Source organism: Lytechinus pictus, chromosome 2, assembly GCF_037042905.1.
Source record: "Lytechinus pictus isolate F3 Inbred chromosome 2, Lp3.0, whole genome shotgun sequence".
NCBI lineage: Eukaryota > Metazoa > Echinodermata > Echinoidea > Temnopleuroida > Toxopneustidae > Lytechinus > Lytechinus pictus.
In genome coordinates, this window is record NC_087246.1 from 56,244,466 (window position 1) to 56,264,588 (window position 20,123).

Sequence of the window (20,123 nt, forward strand, 5' to 3'; positions counted from 1 at the left end):
CAGGCAATTTTCCGCTCCAGCAAAGTTGACTACCGTTGTAACAACGCCCAGTCAAAGTTTGGCACCGCTAGACGAAAGTTCGTGAACGCTTGGGTCCGCTAGGCCAACGCAGAAATCTTGAACGCTGGACAACCGCTGCTTCGCCAGCGTTGCCCGGCCGGTGATTAAACGGTTCACAAACTTTGGTGGAGCGGTTGTAAGCGTTTTCCGAGCGGACACGGGATTGCTGGAACGGTGCTGGGCGTTAAAGTAGCGATCCATTGCGGTGATGAACCTTGGTTTAGCGTTGGTATGGAGGTGTCGGAGCGGTACCAGAATTTGGTTATAAATACGGGGAGAAATGAACAAGGAGCTCATTTGGAATCAAGCTGCAGGTTAATATTTTTCAGATTTTAAAGTATTTTTTAAATCTAATGATCATTGTGATGCCATAAAATTATTTTCAGGATCTCATACACACTTTTTAGGCATGTGAGAAGCATAAACCAACATTCACTCTGATCAATCTTAAAGTAACACATAACACAAAGTTTATATACTTCACATTGTTTAGCGTGATTTTTCTTTTCACAGATAGGTTTTAAGCAGCCAATCAAAATTTGGTATCAAAGTGACGTCATATGGGCTTCAAATTATGTTCAGTCGAGTCTACGCCCAAAATTACCATTAATCTAAATGTTAAAGTAAAAATATAACACGGAAAATAATTTTGGCGCACTTTCAACTCATTCTGGCCCACTGTGCGACGCCCGCGTGCGCAGAACTCCGCTCTAGATCAACGCTCGAGTTACCGTTAAACCAACGCTAAAGCTATGATGGCTTCAGCGGTGCACCGCTATTAAAGGCAACGCCCATGTTTTCGATTTTTTCCCCAATTTTGTGAGCGGTGACGAGCGTTGTCGAAATTCGACCCTCTCTCCCTACCGCTCCACGACCGCTCCAACAACGCTCGGGCGGTGTGACCAGGCCTTAACATGGATCAACGAGAGCGCTACATACATAGTCATGAATGCACAGATTTGGGATTGATACCCGGGTGATAAGGACAATTTAGTGTGAGATGCAAGATATTCAGGACCTACAAACAAATCAACTTCGTTTGTAAGATAGTAACAAAAATGCTTTTAATTTTCTCCTGAAGGAGTTGATGGAGGGGGCCTGTTGAATATCTTTGTGGAGAGAGTTCCAAAATTTGGGGGCTGTAAAAATAAAAGTACTTTGAGCAAAAATAGTTCTTAGCATTGGCAGATGAAAGTGATCGCCATGTCTGGTAGGATATGTATGATAACTATTATTTTGAAGAAACATATCGTGGAATACGATGGGAACCATGTCGTTTTTATAGTTGTACATAAACTGTCCTAGTTGGAATAAGTACAATTCTTGGATTTTAAACAAATTATATTCGAGGAATAGCGGATCAGTGTGAGAACGGGGATGTGAAAATGAAATAATACGAAGGACTTTCTTCTGTAGTAGTAATATTCTGTTTAGTAAATTTTGGTGTGTATTACCCCAAACAAGGATTCCATATTTGAGATATGGTAATATAAGAGAAGTATATAGAGTTAGTAGAGAGGTAACAGGAATAAATGTTTTTAACCTATTTATGATGCCTATATTACGAGAGATGGTTTTGCAAATATTATCAAGGTGATATTTCCAGGAGAGTTTGTTATCTACATGGACACCCAAGAATTTTTATTGACGAGACACTTTCCAGCTGAATACATTCAATACAAATATCAAGAGGCAACGAATCTTTAGTATTACTGAATAACATGTATTTGGTTTTTTTAAGATTGATTGATAATTTGTTTGCTCTAATCCAACTCAAAACTTAAGTTAATTCACAGTTTATTATTTCAGCAAGGGTAAGCGGATTCTTGTGAGAAAAAATAGATTTGTGTCTGCTAAAGTCATTTATATACAAAATAAAGAGGAGTGGTCCCAGGATACTTCCTTGCGGCACACCACAGCTAATATTGCACATATTTAAGGGGTGATCATTAAAAGAAACAAATTGTTTTCTGTTGGAAAGGTAGTTCCTGAACCAATCCAAGGCCTTCCCACGTATATCATAATGCGAAAGTTTATGAAGTAGAATGTCGTGGTTTATTGTGTCGAAGGCCGTGGAGAAGTCCAGAAAAATACCAACCATATGTGAAGACGGATCGACTGCATGAGTAACTTTTTCAACAAAAGATAATAATGCATGAACTGTACTATGCTTTTCTCTAAAACCAAATTGGAAATTAGAGAAAATGTTATTATCACAACAAAATTTGATTGTTCTGCTATATATTTTTTTCCCCAAAATTTTTACCAAAACATGGTAAAGGGATATTGGCCGATAGTTGTTAATGTTTGATTTATCGCCTTTCTTAAAAATTGGAATAACTTTAGCAAATTTCAGGGAATTGGGGACTTGTCCGTGAATTAAAGACATATTGAAGATGTAAGCAAGTGGATCTGCAATATATGGAATGATAGTTTTAAGTATTAGATTATTGATGTCATCATAGCCAGAACTTCTTTTATCATCGGGGTTTGAGACAATATCAGTAATTTCATGAGGGGAGGTAGGGGATACAAATATTGAGTTCGGATTGGCTGGGGCAAGAAATTCGGCAAAATGTTTATTTAAGGGCGCTATATTCTTAGCGAGGTTATTTCCGATCGATGAATAATGGTCATTAAATATATTAGCAATGGTAACAGGCTGTTGAATGATCTCATCGTTAGATCTAATTTCCGTTATAATATCTTTATTTTCTGAGACATTCATAGCTTGCTTGAGAATTTTCCAAGTGTTTCGCATATCATGTTTATGTAATTGTAGTTTATTTTTAAAGTATTTTTTCTTTTCAATACGAATAATTTTAGTTAAAGTGTTTTTATAGGATGTGTATTTTGCTTTGTTTTTTTGCGTTCCTTTTGATTTATATTTATAACACAGATTATTTTTCCGATTTATTGATCGAAGTATGGATTTTGATATCCAAGGTAATCCAGGGGACTTTTTGTAATTCATCTTATTGTTTCTCTGTTTTGGAAGATAAATGTCAAGTTGGCCTGAAAGCAAATCACAGACTTTATCGTAACAAGAGTTAATGTCTTCAATATCATAAACACAGGACCAGTCCATATTTTCAAGACTAGCACTTAAACGGGTTAAATTATTTGTATTAATACTACGCCTTAAGGAACAGACATCTTGCCGAATGTTTGATTGTGATATTTTGTAAGATGTCATAATTCGATAATGATCAGTTATATCGGACAAGATTATAAATGAATCAGGATGGGGGATGGTATTAGAGAAAATGTTATCAATGAGTGTAGCAGATAAATTTGCGACACGAGTTGGTTTGGAGACAAGTGGTAGGAATGAGGCCGCTAAAAAAGTTTCAACAAGTTCGTGCGCAATATTATTGTTTGTAGTTTGAAGTATATTTATATTGAAATTTCCCATGAGATATAGAGCATCGCAACAAGTCCGACAAATGTGAAATATATTCATTTGCATTAGAATTTGGAGGTCAATAAACGACACCTGCAATTACATTCCTGGCGCCGGTGATTTCAATTTCTATAAAAAGAGATTCAATAAAGTCATTGACAATTGAAATATTTTCGTGGACAGAGTAGCAAAAACTATGATGAATGTAAAAAGCAACGCCTCCACCTGTCCTACCCTGTCTGTTTTTGTTAATGAAGTTATAGTTATTTAAAGAAAATGGAAGGTTGGTGTCCTGGGATAGCCACGTCTCTGTAAGACCTATAATAGACAAAGGTTTTGGTGATGGGTTATTCAATATCAATTGTAAGTCATCGAAGTGCTTGCTCAAGCTTCTTATATTCAAATGAAGTATAGGGAGAATGTATTGGAATAAAAATGCCGGGTCATTGTGATCAAAGTCAAATTGCAGCTCTTCAGCCTTTACACATGATTATTCTGTATGTAACTTTCTTATAACATGTCTTTTCAAGTTGATTTAATGACCTTGGTATATTTTTTATGATGTTGACTTGTTATGATTGTATTTATTTGATTTATTGTCTCGCCTGCATAGCAGAGCGAGACTATAGGCGCCGCTTTTCCGACGGCAGCGGCGGCGGCGGCGTCGTCAACATTGAAATCTTAACCAAGGTTAAGTTTTTGAAATGTCATCATAACTTAGAAAGTCAATAGACCTAGTTCATGAAACTTGTACATAAAGATAATCAAGTATTACTAAACATCCTGCCTGAATTTCAGGTCACATGATTAAGATCAAAGGTCAATTAGGGTCAATGAACTTAGACCATGTTGGGGGAATCAATATCAAAATTTTAACCAAGGTTAAGTTTTTGAAATGTTGTCAAACTTCAAAATTGAATGAATCTAGTTCATAAAACTTAGACATAAGGGTAATAGTGTATCACTAAAAATCCTGCCTGAGTTTCAGGTCACATGATTAAGGTCAAAGGTCACTTAGGGTCAACGAACTTGGGCTATGTTGGGGTTATTTGAGGAATTGTCATAACTTTAAAAGTTTATGAATCTAGGTCATGAAAATTGAACATAGGAGCAACCATGTATCCCTGAATATCATTTGCGAGTTTCAGGTCACATGAACAAGGTCAAAGGTCACTTAGGGTCAATGAACTTTGGCAATGTTGGGGTTAATTAAGGAATTGTCATCATAACTTTGAAATTTTATGGATCTAATTGATGAAACTTGAACAGAAGAGCAATCAAGTACCCTTAAACATCCTGTGCGAGTTTCAGGTCACATGACCAAGGTCAAAGGTCATTTAGGGTCAACAAACTTTGGTAATGCTGGGAGTATTTGTGGAACTGTCATCATAACTTTAGTTTATGGATCTAGTTGATGAAACTTGGACATAAGAGCAGCAATGTATCCCTGAATACCCTGTGCACATTTCAGGAACATGGCCAAGATGAAAGGTCATTTAAAGGTCAATGAACTCTGGCCGTGTTGGGAGTATGTTTTGAATTGGCATGGATCTAGCTCATGAAACATCAACATAAGGGTAATCAAGTATGAATGATTGTTTTGCGCATGTCTTAGGTCACATGATCAAAGGTCATTTTGGGTCAATGGACATAATATTTTATTATCATATTAGTGTTTTCGTCTGTGAATAATTATTCATTATCTGTTTTCAAAGGCAGCACTGCTGCTATATCGAATTGCGTAATGCAGGCGAGACTGCCAGAGGCGTTCCACTTGTATTTTGTTGAAAGTGAAATAAAATGAAATGAAATTATTATCATTATACCTCTTCATATAAATATTATTATTAGTGTCATCATCACTAGTAGCATTGTAGTAAAAGTGTAGTAGTAGTAGAGCAGTAGTAGTAATATAGGTTTTCCCATCCAATTTCGCACTTAGTGCATGCAAAAGTAAAGATAGGTCATTTAATTTCGCACATAGTGCATGACAAAGTATAAATAGGTCAATCAATTTATTAGACAGGGCAGCCAAAATCACCAGTCGGCATTCAAATTCGCTATAGTGCAACCAAAATGGCCATTTGGCATTCATAATCGCTTTAGAGCAACCAAATCCGCCATTCGGCATACGAATTTGTACATAGTGCAACCAAGTTCGCCCGTGAAACCCCCTCGAGCTATGTTAGAGCATTCAATTTCGCCATTGTGCATCCAATTATACAATTTGTGCATGCAATTTAGCACACGTAATTTTTTATTTGTTTTATAATTTTCTCATGTTTATATTTTCTTCCATTTTATGGGCTTATATGTCCATACTAAGTCACCGAAAAAAATATAAATATCGGATGGCTAAAGGCATATGAATTAACAGAGGGAAAATTTCCTGACATTTCCCTGTGTTAATTCATATGTCTTTTTTATCTTTGTAATTTTTTTGTTCTTAATGTATATTTTCTTGTCATTTGCACCATCTCTTCGATATATGCATTGACTAGAGACATAATCATAGCATGTATACAATATCATGATTTTCTTCTTTCATATTTACGTTTAATGTTCTTTTTATCATGGATCTGTTTTCATATGACTTTAATCATTTAAAACAATTATATTTTCATCAAAACTTAAGACATTGACTACGGTTTTCTTCCCTTATGTAATTCTTTTTTAACCTTTTATATTCTTTAAAAAACAATAACTAAATGTATATACTTAATATGATATCGTAATTGCAGATGGTATATAACTTCCTAAACAAGCAGGCCACTGCTTTTATGTAATTTACATGATTTTTACAAGCATCTGTAAAGAATAATGTAAATTGTCCAGTGCAGTTTTATGAATGGTCACTGGTGGCACACATACTGCAGGTTGGGAAAAACAAGCAAAGAATGTTTGAATATGTATTACAAGTCATGTAAATACAGTGCTAAATTGAATGCACTAGTTATGAACATGGATACCCAATAGCGAAATTGAACGCTCTGTCTTCAGTCACGTGACCTCCGGTGTTAACTATGGCGAATCTGAATGATTTTTTTACACTTTTGATTGCTCTATAGCCAAACTGAATGCCCATTATGAATTTTTGGCGGCCCTATGGCGATTTTGAATGACTAGTTTGAATTTTTGGTTGATCTTTAGCGAAATTGAATGAACTATTTAAAATTGAGCGGGAAAACCTATAGTAGAAGTAGTAGAATAACTGTTTTTGTTGTTGTCATATGGTTAAAATCAGCAATCATGTCAAACTTACGCGGGGCCATAATTGCAAGTGACGAAAGTAGCGTCTGTCATGCCCTCCTCTCCAGGAATAGTTAACTTTGAGCAAAATGATTTTCCACATCCAACAGCATGCGTAGAAGCCCATACAACCTAGTAGTAGATATTTAAGAAATAAACTTCATTTATAAAATAAAGAAGGCACAATATTGCAATAATAATGATGATTATAATAATAATTATCATTATTATAATGACATTAATAATAATAATGATGATAACGAGAAGAGGATGAATAAGAAGGAGAAGGAGGAAAAGAAGAAGAAATGATGATTATAATAATGACAAAATTAGCACTAGCATAATGGGTACGTCGTCATTATTATAATCATCATCATCACCACCACCATCACCCTAATTATCGCCATCATTGTCATCATCATCATCACCATCACCACCATCATCATCGTTACCATCATCGTCGTCTTAATTAATATCATTATCACTATCGTCATCATCCTCATCGTCATGGTCATCATTGTCATCATCATCACCAACATCACCGCCATCTAAACAACAACTATTACCTGAGTGTAATGACGGCACTCTTTTTTAGGAGTGCAAGTGTTAGCCTCATAGTCGTAATGAAAGGTCTCATTGTACCAATACACTGTCCCTCGGACACCAATATCAGCTGCAGATCCCGTCGCTGCGAAAAGGTTTTGTCCTACCCATGTGAATCCTGACCCAGCGGAGCGTCCTGTAAGGGAACTATGTTCGAAAACGCACCTGTCGGACCACTTCTGAGCAGTAGAAGCCAATACGTCATCCCATTCCTATAGAACATGTATAGAAAAACAAAACCATGTTGAAAGTAGGACTGACCAACATTATACAGTGCGTCCCAGAAAAAACGAAACCGAGATTAAGCGTTGATTTATCATAACTTAATCACAAATACAATAGACAAATGACCTACCATAATTGTAAAGCTTAGAATCTCTTATTTCATCTGATATTACTTAGATTATTCCTCATTCACGCATGAGTGAGCAAAAACAATTTGAAGAAAGGATACCAAAAACTCATTTGGCGGGGGGTATCTGAATTTCAAAACGAAAATCACATGCCTAAAAAGTTCAATATCTGCTCTTTTATTTGATACCTTAATCACAGAAAATGGTAAAGAAGTAAAAAAGTTATGTTCCCTGGAAACAATGCTTGTATTTCCATAATTTCATAAAATAAACGTGTTTTCACCGGTTACACCACAGAAGCTATCGCATGGTTAACAAAAGACTTAATGCATGGCTGATCGTCAACAAAACGGAGTGTCGAGTGAGTTTGAACGCTAGCCTGTAAAACCTCTTCATTTTATGAAATTATTGAAATTCAAGCCTTATTTCAAATAACCAGAACTTTGTTATTTCTTGACCATTTTCTGTAATTGAGGTATCAAATTAAAGAGCAGATATTGAACTTTTTAAAAATGTGGTTTTCTTTTTGAAACCCAGATACAGCCTGCCAAATGACTTTTTTGGTATCCTTTCTTCAATTTTTTTGCTCACTCATGCGTGAATGAGAAATAATCTTAGTAATATCAGATGAAAGAGGAGATTCTAAGCTTTACAATGGTAGGTCATTTGTCTATTGTATTTGTGATTAAGTTATGATAAATCATCGATAAATCTCGGTTTCGTTGTTTGTGGGACGCACTGTATAAAGCATTTCATGGTCGTTGCGCCACCTATTCGATCCTGTTATCATCAGTAGATACCAAGGCACACCCGTGGAATTTTAGTTCTCATCGAGCATTAAAAGAAAATCTTATTGAGGTATCTCAGATTCCCATTGTTCGTGCATACAACCGCACAACCTTTAAAAAAAATGAAATCTAAAACTTTTAAAGTCTGAAGCTTTCAAATTTCAAACCATTATTCACTGTGTATGCCATAGTCATTTTCTTTGTACTATGTTGTTAGCTATATATATATATATATATATATATATATATATAAATGTGTGAAGTTATACATGTACTACAGCTTTGGCAACTTTGCCTACCCAAATAGGGTAGATAGCTCTGGGGAACCTTGATTTAAGCTACGCCTACCATTGTTCTCTTCATCCATTTCTTTCACACAATATATATATATATATATATCATTTATTTATTTTAGTGTCTCAATTATGTCTAAAGCAATCATGTCGACACATTCAAATAATGTACATATTGAGTCGAGGAAACACACAAATCTATGAGAAGGACGAAAGTTTTTTTTTCCTACATGGATGTAAATTTAATGTTAAAGCTTCTTGTACAAGAGGTACTTCAATTTGGAAAGTATGTTTTTGTCGTTAGACATTTGCATGATATTTGTGCCTGCGACAATATATCACACTAAAAATCCACACATTAAGCCAAACACGAATAGGACCTTCAAACCTAAACCTAATTATGATCATAAATCCTGACATGATGCTGATTAAAAAAAACTATCACAAACCATACCATCACCTCAAATATTCAGATTTTTTTTTTTTTTTTTTTTTTTTTTGGGGGGGGATTTTAACTGTCGCATTACCCCCTCAGATAGCAAGAACGTACTTGCCGAAACGTTAGGTTTGGTTTGTCATTTTCTTTTCAGAACAGAGCATAATTATGCACACTATTAAAAAATATAGAACTGCCCCATGAGGGTAATTATATGTCCAACCAACATTTGGGCATTTTTTATTTATCCAGTGTGATGAAAAATTTTCCCACTCTAAAGTAATTGCTGCTTATTTTTTAACCTTACTGGACAAATGCTTCCCGCAGTGGGTAAAATACTGCCCCAAATTGGTTGGACACATAATTACCCTCGTGGTGGTAAAACAAAATTACCCAATATTTGTTACAGTGCATTCATTCTTTGCCATGGAAACCTTCAGAAGTTACTATATAAAGTCATAATGATTCGTTGTAACTGGATAATTGTCATTGAAATTAACGATTATCATGACCAGAATTATATCGAAATTATTTTTGAAAACAAAATCTTGATATCAAACTGTTAGATGTGTGAGGGTGTGTGATGGTGTGTGTGTGTGTGCGCGTGAATTCTGAACCCACTCTACATCCTCTTCTGTTATTGAGTTGTTTTTTTCCATCTCCCTAGTCTAAATTTATTTCATGATTAATAACCAGCCCCTTGTCATTGTTCAAAACCCACCTTCACCCGACGAAGGTATATAGTGTCGAAAATCTGTTTACCTGACGGTCAATCGGATCGGGGTCGCCCTAGCCACTAACCCGTCTCTGTGGTCTAGTGGTTAAGGCAACGGCGTTCAAAGCTGGGGGCCCGGGTTCGATTCCCGGCAGATACATTTTTTCGGCATCACCAACTTTTCCAAAGGGTAGATAGCTCTGGGGAACCTTTATTTAAGCTACGCCTACCGTTGTTCTCTTCATCCATTTCTTTCACACAATATTTAAATAAAAGAGTTGCCAAAGCTCTTGTACATGTATAACTTCATATATATATATATATATATACACTCTAAAAATCAAGGATGGATAGTGACCAGCCAAATGTTGGATTTATTTTAAATCTTTAGGATTAACCTTCAAATCTCAAAATATTTAAATTCAAATCTTTTAGATTTATATGTAAATGTACAGTGTTTAAAACTAAATCTAATATTCAGCTGGTTACTTTTTACAGCCGATCTGGATTTATTTCAAATCGTTGATTTGTAGGGTGTATATACATGTATATAAACATGCAGCTTTTGCATTACAGTTGCATATTTTTAACGAAAGTATTAAATAAATGAATTCAATTACACTATTCCAGTCTTGCAGATGGTACATTTACAGAATGTCTTTTGACTTACCATGACTAGCATATTGGAGGCCTCTGGTGAAACCAATCCCCTAAGACGATTGTGTTCTTCAAGAATAGCCTCTGCCTCCTCCGCCGAGAAGGAACTTGATACAGTCTCGAGCGTAACCTCGTCATCATTATCGACTTCTTGATCACTCTCAGACTCGCTGCTTTGGCCATCGACCGAGCTTAAGCAAAGAACAGCCAATAAAAGGAAGACCCCTTTCCACGCTTTCATAATTTCGATTTTGTAGGCAATTCAAAACAAGAAGAGATTGAAAATCAAGAATTGTGATTGGTTTTGTTTTTATTAGTTAGAATTCTTTACCAACAGAGTTTTACGCGTGGTAAGATAAGGGATTGTGCAGTACGTTTCACGCTTTTGATGAGGCTATCGGATTGTTTCTCTTCAGCAGAAGAAATGATTGTATATGTTGTCAGGCACAGAGCTTATATCACATTTTCGAGAGGAAGAAACTTGTACATTTTGGCTTAGTAGTGTGAAGGACACTAATAAGCGCGATTTAATTTTCCGACCTTCTATACCTACCTTTACATTTGCGACACCTCCCAGACATTATGTTTAATCAATTATCCCAAAATTGATTACATTTTGAATTACAAGTTGAATATTCATGTATTTCTACCAGTAAAATTCATATTCAATTAGCCTTTGAAAGCGGTTTTCATGGAGAACATAAGATGACTGTACTTTGGCTTTATCATGTATAAAACAAGTTTTATTATTTTCCCTGATAATCAAGGTTCTGTTATTCAGCCATCTGTTTTTCAGTACACAGGTTGAAGGCTATACGTTATATCATACCATATATCTTCATTTTATTTATTTTCTATGTTTTCTTGATTTTGTATTTTTTCATTTTAACACACCCTAACCTTTTAATGAATATCATTAATTGCGGAGAAAATAACTGAAAGCAAACATTTTGTTTTAATCTTGCTTCAATGCAGGCTCATTTTTAATCGTATATTGTCGTGAAGAGGTTTGATTTTCTAGCGTATATATTGCGTATGCCGAGGTGCTGTGGTCGACTGGTCCGGGCCGCCTTACTATAGATATCCGATCCATTATAAAACGTAAACTACATTAACGGTAGATGGTCTTATCTGGGACAAGGTTAAAAAACAACTGTCATCTTTTTCCAGTGTGTGCGAACGAAACTAGTATGCGTTTGAGGAAAGATATGAGTTGGATAATATCCAAGTATTCTAGTGGATCATCATTCCTGATGACGACTAGAATACGCTGGTCGAAACGTCGATAACACTTCTTCTAAGAGCTACCAAACCATCAAGAAAGATAACTAGCAGTCCTTTTCAGGACTACATACATGGGCCCGTATTCTGATAGCAGGTTTAACTTAAACTCAGGTTTAAAGTTGTGGTTTAAGTATGGATAGCCAATTGTTACATAAAACACTAACGATAGAGATATCATATTTCAGCTCATTTGGCTCTTAAATCATTCATAATTGTCTAGGAAGTATGAATAAATTATTGTCTTCACCATCGATGAATCAGGAAAGAGCACAGTAAACATAAGAAACGTTCAACTTAATAAAAAAAAATGATATTTTTGGCTTCCCATACTTAAACCACAACTTTAAACCTGAGTTTAAGTTAAACCTGACTTCAGAATACGTGCCATGGTGTTTACCGCAAAAAATTCCATTATTCTCTCCACCATGAAAACCTTTAAAGATCATAATATTGTGACAATTTATCGCTCTCTTTTCTCCAAATATATGCGGGTAATGTAAAACACATTGTTAACTATTCTCTGGGACTGGTAATAAGCTGACAATATAACATGCCGACAAGCAAACCTCTGGAAGGATTGTATCGATTAAAGTCTTGCAATGACAGTGAACACGGAAAGTGCATCACAATACAGTTAAAACATAATAACAAATTGGTTTATCTACCAAACCAATAGAACATTGTTTGCCGGTCTCTGTTTAGTGGCACAAGTGAATCGTTCAATGAACTAGACGATCATACAAACATTTGTTGAAAAAAATGTTTAATCGTGTATTTTGTTGGAATAATCGTTGTTAGACTCCTTAATGTGGTATATATATATAGTCGATTTGTCAGTCCCAGAGGCTCAATACACCAACCTAGAATTGTTCTTTCCGATAAAGTTTTTTTCTTGAATCGTGTTCCTATCGGGTCCTAGAACAAATTCAGCTTGGTTGCCCAAAGTTGCTGTTTGGACAATTTTGCTAATTTGCATAAATCCAAAATGGCCGCCAGATGCCATCTTAAATACTTAACTTTTGAACCCCTTGCCCCAAAATGATGAATAATGACTCGTTTTAGGGGTGTAGAATCGATTTTTAAAATCATTTTTGCAATATAAGGTATCTTCAGGTCAATTCCAAGATGGCCGCCAGATGCCATCTTGAAAATTGACTTTTGATCCCCTTGCCCCAGAATGACGAGTAATACCTCTGTTTAGGGGTTTTGAGGTATGGAATCTCTTTCTGCTATCTATTTTGCAATATAATGTCATCTTCAGGTCAAATCCAAGATGGCCGCCAGATGACGCCATTTTGAAAAAAATTACTTCTGAACCCTTTGTCCAAGAATCATGAATAATACCTCTTTTCGTGAGTTATTTGATATGTTGTATTCATTTCTGGTTATAATTTTGCAATATTGGATCATTCAGAAAAAAAAAAAGATCGCCGCTAAACGCCATATTAAAAAACTACTTCCCGAGACTATTAAACCTTGAACCTTGAAGAAGTAATCTCCCCAAAAAGTACACGCTGTCCTAAAGAGGGTTACTATTATGTGTAGGAGCTCATGTAAGGGTATTTCAGTAAGAATGATTCATTTCTTTTAATTTCTCCAGTTTTAGTGGTCAAGTCAGGTCTCAGATGGTCAGATGGTTGATATATTTCGGCATTAACCGCTCACCTTAGAATGGAACCATTCAAGGTTTGGGCTATGACCTATTTTTGGTGTTCTCATCATTTTTTTATGTCCAGCCATATTTTCTATTGAAAGGACTTCAAAGTATTTTTTAATTAAAAAGTGATTTCTCCGTATTTTTCAGAAAATTTGTTAACTGATTACCTTCCTTTATAATAATCATTGGACTTTTCGTCCTGACAAAAGCCTTTGACTTGGTCAGCACGAGTGCACTTTTTAGCCTCGGCCCCAAGACTGATCCATGGTCTCATCATTCCATGAGCACAGTTTGCTACAATGCTGGAACATCTGGTAGCTTCCCTTAGTTCCTGTGAGCAGTGGCGTGAAGCAATTATGCTGCGCCTGGCCCTGACACTCATCTTCTCCATGCTTCCTCAGTATGCATTTGGCGGATGCACAGAAGGCATCTACATGTATATCCGTACCAGAGCAGATGTGAAACTCTTCAGCATCGACCGACTTCGTGCTAAAACAATGGTCACGATGGTTCTCATTCGTGAGATGTTGTACGGCAACGACGTCGCCCCTGCCTTTCATAAAGAAGTGGGAGCAGGCCTACAAGACCTAGTAATACAGCCACCTCTCCTGTGCATGTAAGGAGTTTGGATCACCCATCAGCCTGTAAGACAGAAATCCTGATAGTCTTAAGACACTGACTGTCCTCCAGATATCTCTATCAACAGTTCGCACTCGTCTGGTTGTGTTGGACTCCTCACTTACCTTGGATTGACTATCTGTCTCTACCTCCCTTTCACTGGACAAGGAGATAAGCACCAAGATGGGAATATCTGTCACAGCCATGGCCAACCTCCTGAACGGAAATAAGTATCGAAAACGTATGCCGATCAAGAAAAGCGGCTAAACACCTTCCATGTCAGCTGCCTCGGACGTATCCTGCACATGAAATGGCAGGACAGAGTGAAAAATATAAGGCCCTTCAGCGTACGCGCATAAATAAACGTGCAAAAATAAATAATAGAAACACACACCTAAACCCATAAAAGGAGTTCTTCCGCATCATGTTAGGGCAAGGGGTTCAAAAGTTAGTTTTTTAAGATGGCATGTGGCGGCCATTTTGGATTTATGCAAATTAGCAAAATTGCCCAAACGGCAACTTTGGGCAACCAAGCTGAATTTGTTCTAGGACCCCATATGAACACGAATCAAGAAAAAAACTTCATCGGAAAAACATTTCTAGGTTCGGAAAATGTCAAATCGACTAATACGCCCGTTTTTCATATCAAAGGTCCGTTAATTAGAGGTTCATTATTCCGAGGGTATGTTATTAAAAACAAGTAAATTGCATATACCAAGATGTTCCTTATAGTTGGAAATGAAAAAAGGGTTCGTCAGTCCGATCAGCTGTGTATACCCGAGGTTTCTTAGTCCAAAGAGACAAAAGGGTTTGATATTCCGGAGGTTCGATAGTCCAAAGAGTGAAATTCAGTGCGTTAGTAATAAAATTGCAATAACATATACATAAACCTTACTTCATTTTCTGAACATCGAACTTTCTGAATAACGAACATTACTTCTTATTCGGACTTGCGAACATTTGCAATAATCAAACTTACTTCGCTTTTGAAATATTGAACCTTGTTTTCATTTTCGGAATCACAAACCACTGTCTTAACCAGCGGTGTACGACTAAGGAAAAACAAAGAGAAAGGAGAAAAGGGAAGAATGAAATAATTGTGCTATTTCTATTTGTATACTCAACTGCGCATTACAATAATAAAAGGTGAAACGGTTAAAAAGATAAATACACGAAAGTACGAAGTTCTGTTTACTAGAAAAGGGAAGCCTACTATCTTTACGAATTATATAACAAAAAGTGGCTTATTCATTGATACTCTCTTGAAACTGAAACAGGGCGAAATGTATTTTTTTAGCAAAACAACTATTTCCTTGATACTAAAAATGAATGTCATAGACCCCTGTATTCTCTATTATATTATGAACATGCAAACAAAATAATTTTCACGAGAGTGAGCACTTTTGTAATTGTGATCTATGAGTGAAGTACGGTCTGAAAACACGATTGCTAACGAAACATATCGTTACTTATTTCATGTATGTGATAAATGCTATAATTGATATTCCAAATGGCTGCCATTCAGCCCTAACTATTGTGAACAATTTGAAACCATTTACCTTGGAGGTGGGGGGGGGGGGGGCTCTCTGTACCTCTTGTCTTCCAAATTAATTAATTCTGTCATAAGTGGTGTCAGTAATGTTGTATACAGGGAAGAGGAGTTGCTCTGAATTTTTAATTTCAGGTAAATCTCAATAGTAATAGTTTGGCTTCTTCAGGTTCGAAGTCTTATCTCTGGAAGCACGGAGATCGCCATTTTCATGGGGTAAGTTCCAAATTGTGACGTCAGCGACGAACTACATCTCTAAGTAGATATCTACGTTTGCCAATTGAAGATTCTATTATACTAGTAATAAATCAAATACACACATGTAAAACTCAAACCAATTTTTTCAATATAACCATACATCACTTTTATTTAATAAATCTAAGGTACAGACGAATTAGTCTGTCCTTTTATACACATTATACATTCAATTTCTTATCCTTTAACTCACATTTTAAAAACTTCAAATTAGCATTTGGAATTGTCGAAAACCATTGACATTGCTACGGTAAAATGATTCTTTTTTACTACCTCTTGTTGAAAACAGACCTATATATACTATCACGTTAAGCACTTTTAACATACATTGTATCTTAGCGAATACCGGTCATTAAAACACTTCCTTAACACTGTTTAATTAAGTTACTCAATTAAATTTTGTTTTAAGCAGTTGCCTCATTTTCTAAATGGTATTTTTAACTTATGGCGGTTTTAGGTAAATAATATTTTTTTTTATAGTCCCATCCATTACTCAATCAAATTAAGTTACCTCAACTTCATCAACTGAATGAATTATCAGTGTAGTTTTTTTAACAAATAAAATAAGGAGAGATTTTTTAAAGCACGAAAGTCTAGATATGCTTAAACCCATTTCACAGTAAACATGTACACTATACACACACACACATACACACAAACAAAAATATATATATATGTATATATATATATATATATATATATATATATATATATATATATATATATATATATATGTGTGTGTGTGTGTATATATATATATATATATATATATATATATATTGTGTGAAAGAAATGGATGAAGAGAACAATGGTAGGCGTAGCTTAAATCAAGGTTCCCCAGAGCTATCTACCCTTTTATATATATATATATATATATATATATATATATATTTATATATATATATATATATATATATATATATATATATATAGGCGAAAAAATTACAAGACGATTTGACGTTGCTTGGAAGACCACAATTTAATCAAGCTTTCGGCCTTAGGCCTTCTTCATGGGTTCTATAAACAAAAGCGAACGATATTCCAATATTCCACATAAAGAAGGTATACTAGCGTGTAAGGAAGCCCTTGACAAAAGGAAAGAACAACATCCCCCAACAAACCAACTCATTAGACTGCTCGAGCTAATACTTACCCTTAATAATTTCAAATTCAATGACACACACTACATTCAAATAGAAGGGACGGCAATGGGCACACCTGTTGCCCCTACATACGCCAATATCTTCATGGGCAAACTTGAACAACAAATAATATCAAACTCACACAGCACTACACTTAAAACATCCTGGAAACGATACATAGATGATATTTTCTTCCTCTGGTCAGGATCACCAAGAACTCTCAATAAACTACAAACCACAATGAACACTCTCCACCCGACGATCAAATTCACATTTGAATCCTCAAACCACAATGCACACTTCCTGGATGTCTCCTTACAACTCTCTGATGCACAAATACACACCGAACTATTCACAAAACCCACTGACACCCACACATATCTGCTCCCATCATCATGCCACCCAAAACACACATTCAAAGGCATCACATACAGCCAGGCTTTACGCGTAAGAAGAATATGTTCGGACAACACAAGGACAGAACACCACATGCAACAACTGGAACATCACTTCATGGATAGAAATTATGATAAACACATGGTAAGACAACAAATTGAACGGGCCGCTGACAAACCCAGGTCGGATCTACTTCAATACAGACCCCCCAACACATCTGACCCAACCAAGATCTTCTTCCCAATTACATACTCCCCACCTACTGCCTCCATCCCCCGAAATCTACACAAACACCTTCCCATTCTACACCAGTCAAACAAGATGAAAGATATATTCCCTCAACCCCCTACAACATCCTTCCGTCGAGGACGCACTCTTAAAGTTGAATTAAGAAGACGATTCCAAATATTGAGATATTTACATTAATAGCAACCTTACAACCCCCCAAACACTAATAGGTGATTCGACCCCCCATTTTCTTTTTTCAAAATAGTGAATTTGAACGATTTATCCGTACCCATTTTCCCTGAGTTCGCTCCTGCAATGCCTACCGAGACGGGTGTTCTTTGAGTGTGACGTCACCGGGGGGTATTCGGTCCCGGTTTAGTAAACAAGGCAGTGCCGTTTTGTGTACTATGCACGTACTCCTTCATATGGAATAACTGCAGTTGAAGTTGTATCTGCGAGCCATAGAACTTGCAAAGAGGAAATGATTAAAATATTTGTGGCCGTACTATTATTCCAAATATTTATCCGCGTGTGACGCGGCTCTTGCAAAAAAACACAGTTGGTTGCGGAATTGCTTTGTGCCGACCGGCCGCCCGCTCCGGCGCAGCTAGCTGTCGAGCTACCGTACCGTTCTTGTTGTCTTCAACCATAGAGATGTATACTAATTACTATATATCTTTCTGTCTTCAACTCACTTCCGAATTGCGTTTGTATGTGTGACGGTGACCCCTAGCGTAATTAAATATAGAAAACAACTCAGAAGGCCGAGAAAGAATACTATACGTTTGGTTCAAGATTGTTCTGTGGAATGAGCTATGAGTGGAAATGATCCAGAGGATATAAAAGTGGAGTCAAAGACAAAAGAAAAGAAGAAAAAAACGCCAGGGGATCGCTGCACGGCCATGAACTAAGTCGACATACCAGACCATAACAGTACACTCAATGCCTGGGTGTTGTGTGTACTAGTATTATGCGTTCAGCGCGCGCTGAGCTAGCCGCCGGAATTACTTTCCAGCTACTCACTTGATTGAACATCGTGATAAAATAAATGAGAAATAGTGAAAATATCATTCAATAACTCACTGTTTGCTATCTTACATCATGATTGAAGAGTTCATGGTGGTTATTCATACTGTTTTTTATACAGGGAAAGTAAAGATTTGTACATATCAGTCCTATTTGTTTGATTTGAGTTGCTTTGAAAAAAAATTGTAAAATATCTTTCTCTCTCTGCATAGCATTTCTGTATGACATTCAGGCACCTCTTATACTAAATTCCCCCGGTGACGTCACACTCCGAGTGACTTTTCTGTACACTCGTCTCTCGGGCTCTGACAGGTGGCTAATTTCATAGACTTTCAAAGCAAAATATCGAGAAGGCAGAGGATTATTGTGACATGCTATGTGTTTGAACAACTTATATATAATATATATTGTATGTAGAACCTATATTTATGGAAACTCACCCCCTTCTTAATTCAACTTTAAAGATTTACTAGTACGGGCACGAGACCCATCCCAGCTCACCCAACAAGCCCATGAAACCTCTACTGTCGGGTTTTTCAAATGCCCATCGCCCAGATGTGTTCTCCACAAACATATCATAGAGACAAAACAATTCAGGAGCACAGTCACAGGACAAGAATATACCATAAGATCCAACATAAACTGCAAATCCCGCTGGGCAATATACCTAATCACATGTTCACAGTGTGGTAAACAATATGTAGGAAAAACAGAAACAACAATATACACACGCTTCAATAACACTCGATCAGAAATAAGAAACTACCACACCCCACAACACAAAACATTGCCGTACACAACACATTTCAATCTCCCAAACCACTCAGTAGAAAATGCAATGATAACAGGTATCGAACTCATCAACAACGAATCACACAACACTATCCTCCATAGAGAATCATTCTGGATACATAAACTCAAAACGCTTCACCCGCACGGTATAAATGTTGAGGAATAGAGAAGTCCAGTCCCAATTTACGACTCATACTATTTACGATACTTATTTATACTTTGATATCAAACCTATTTGTTATTCGATAATGACAAGAGATTGTTATCATCGACATATATATTTCTTTTTTGTGAACATATATATATATATATTATGAACATATATATTTTATGAACATATATATACATTTTTTGTGAACATCTATAATCGTATCTGGTCTTTTACCTGTATAAATTATAAGTCTTTATAATGTAACCTCTCGAATTTACCGGCGTAACAACAATGCAGCGTTTAATGACCTATACCTTCACCGTTTCACTTGAATGAACATAAGTCACGCAAATTATATATCACACCAGAAACCGAACGCACGACACTACACACCTCCGAGTCAGCCCGAAAGACCCCAAAGACCCAGGTAAAATTACCCCACATTAGATTCGTCATGTTTGTACATCA

At 36.2% G+C, this 20,123-nt stretch overlaps 1 protein-coding gene across 1 annotated transcript; it reads right to left on the reverse strand.

Moving 5' to 3' along the window:
- Positions 1-5,911: 5,911 nt before the first annotated feature.
- On the reverse strand, positions 5,912-10,987 carry LOC135153321 (peptidase inhibitor 16-like). Its single transcript, XM_064095866.1, has 3 exons — positions 10,571-10,987; positions 7,279-7,527; positions 5,912-6,844 (listed from the first exon to the last, which is right to left on the reverse strand). The coding sequence occupies exons 1-3, from the start codon at positions 10,796-10,798 to the stop codon at positions 6,722-6,724; spliced, it is 600 nt and encodes a 199-aa protein (XP_063951936.1). The 5' UTR covers positions 10,799-10,987; the 3' UTR covers positions 5,912-6,721.
- Between the last annotated feature and the right edge of the window lie 9,136 nt (positions 10,988-20,123).

Bases quoted from the DNA above. Each gene is read 5' to 3' on its own strand.
- LOC135153321 (XM_064095866.1), bottom strand. From the start codon at position 10,798: ATGAAAGCGTGGAAAGGGGTCTTCCTTTTATTGGCTGTTCTTTGCTTA. The intron at 7,528-10,570 runs GTAAGTCAAAAG...CATGTTCTATAG, and splicing joins CCTCCAATATGCTAGTCATG to GAATGGGATGACGTATTGGC. The intron at 6,845-7,278 runs GTAATAGTTGTT...ATCTACTACTAG, and splicing joins AGTGCCGTCATTACACTCAG to GTTGTATGGGCTTCTACGCA.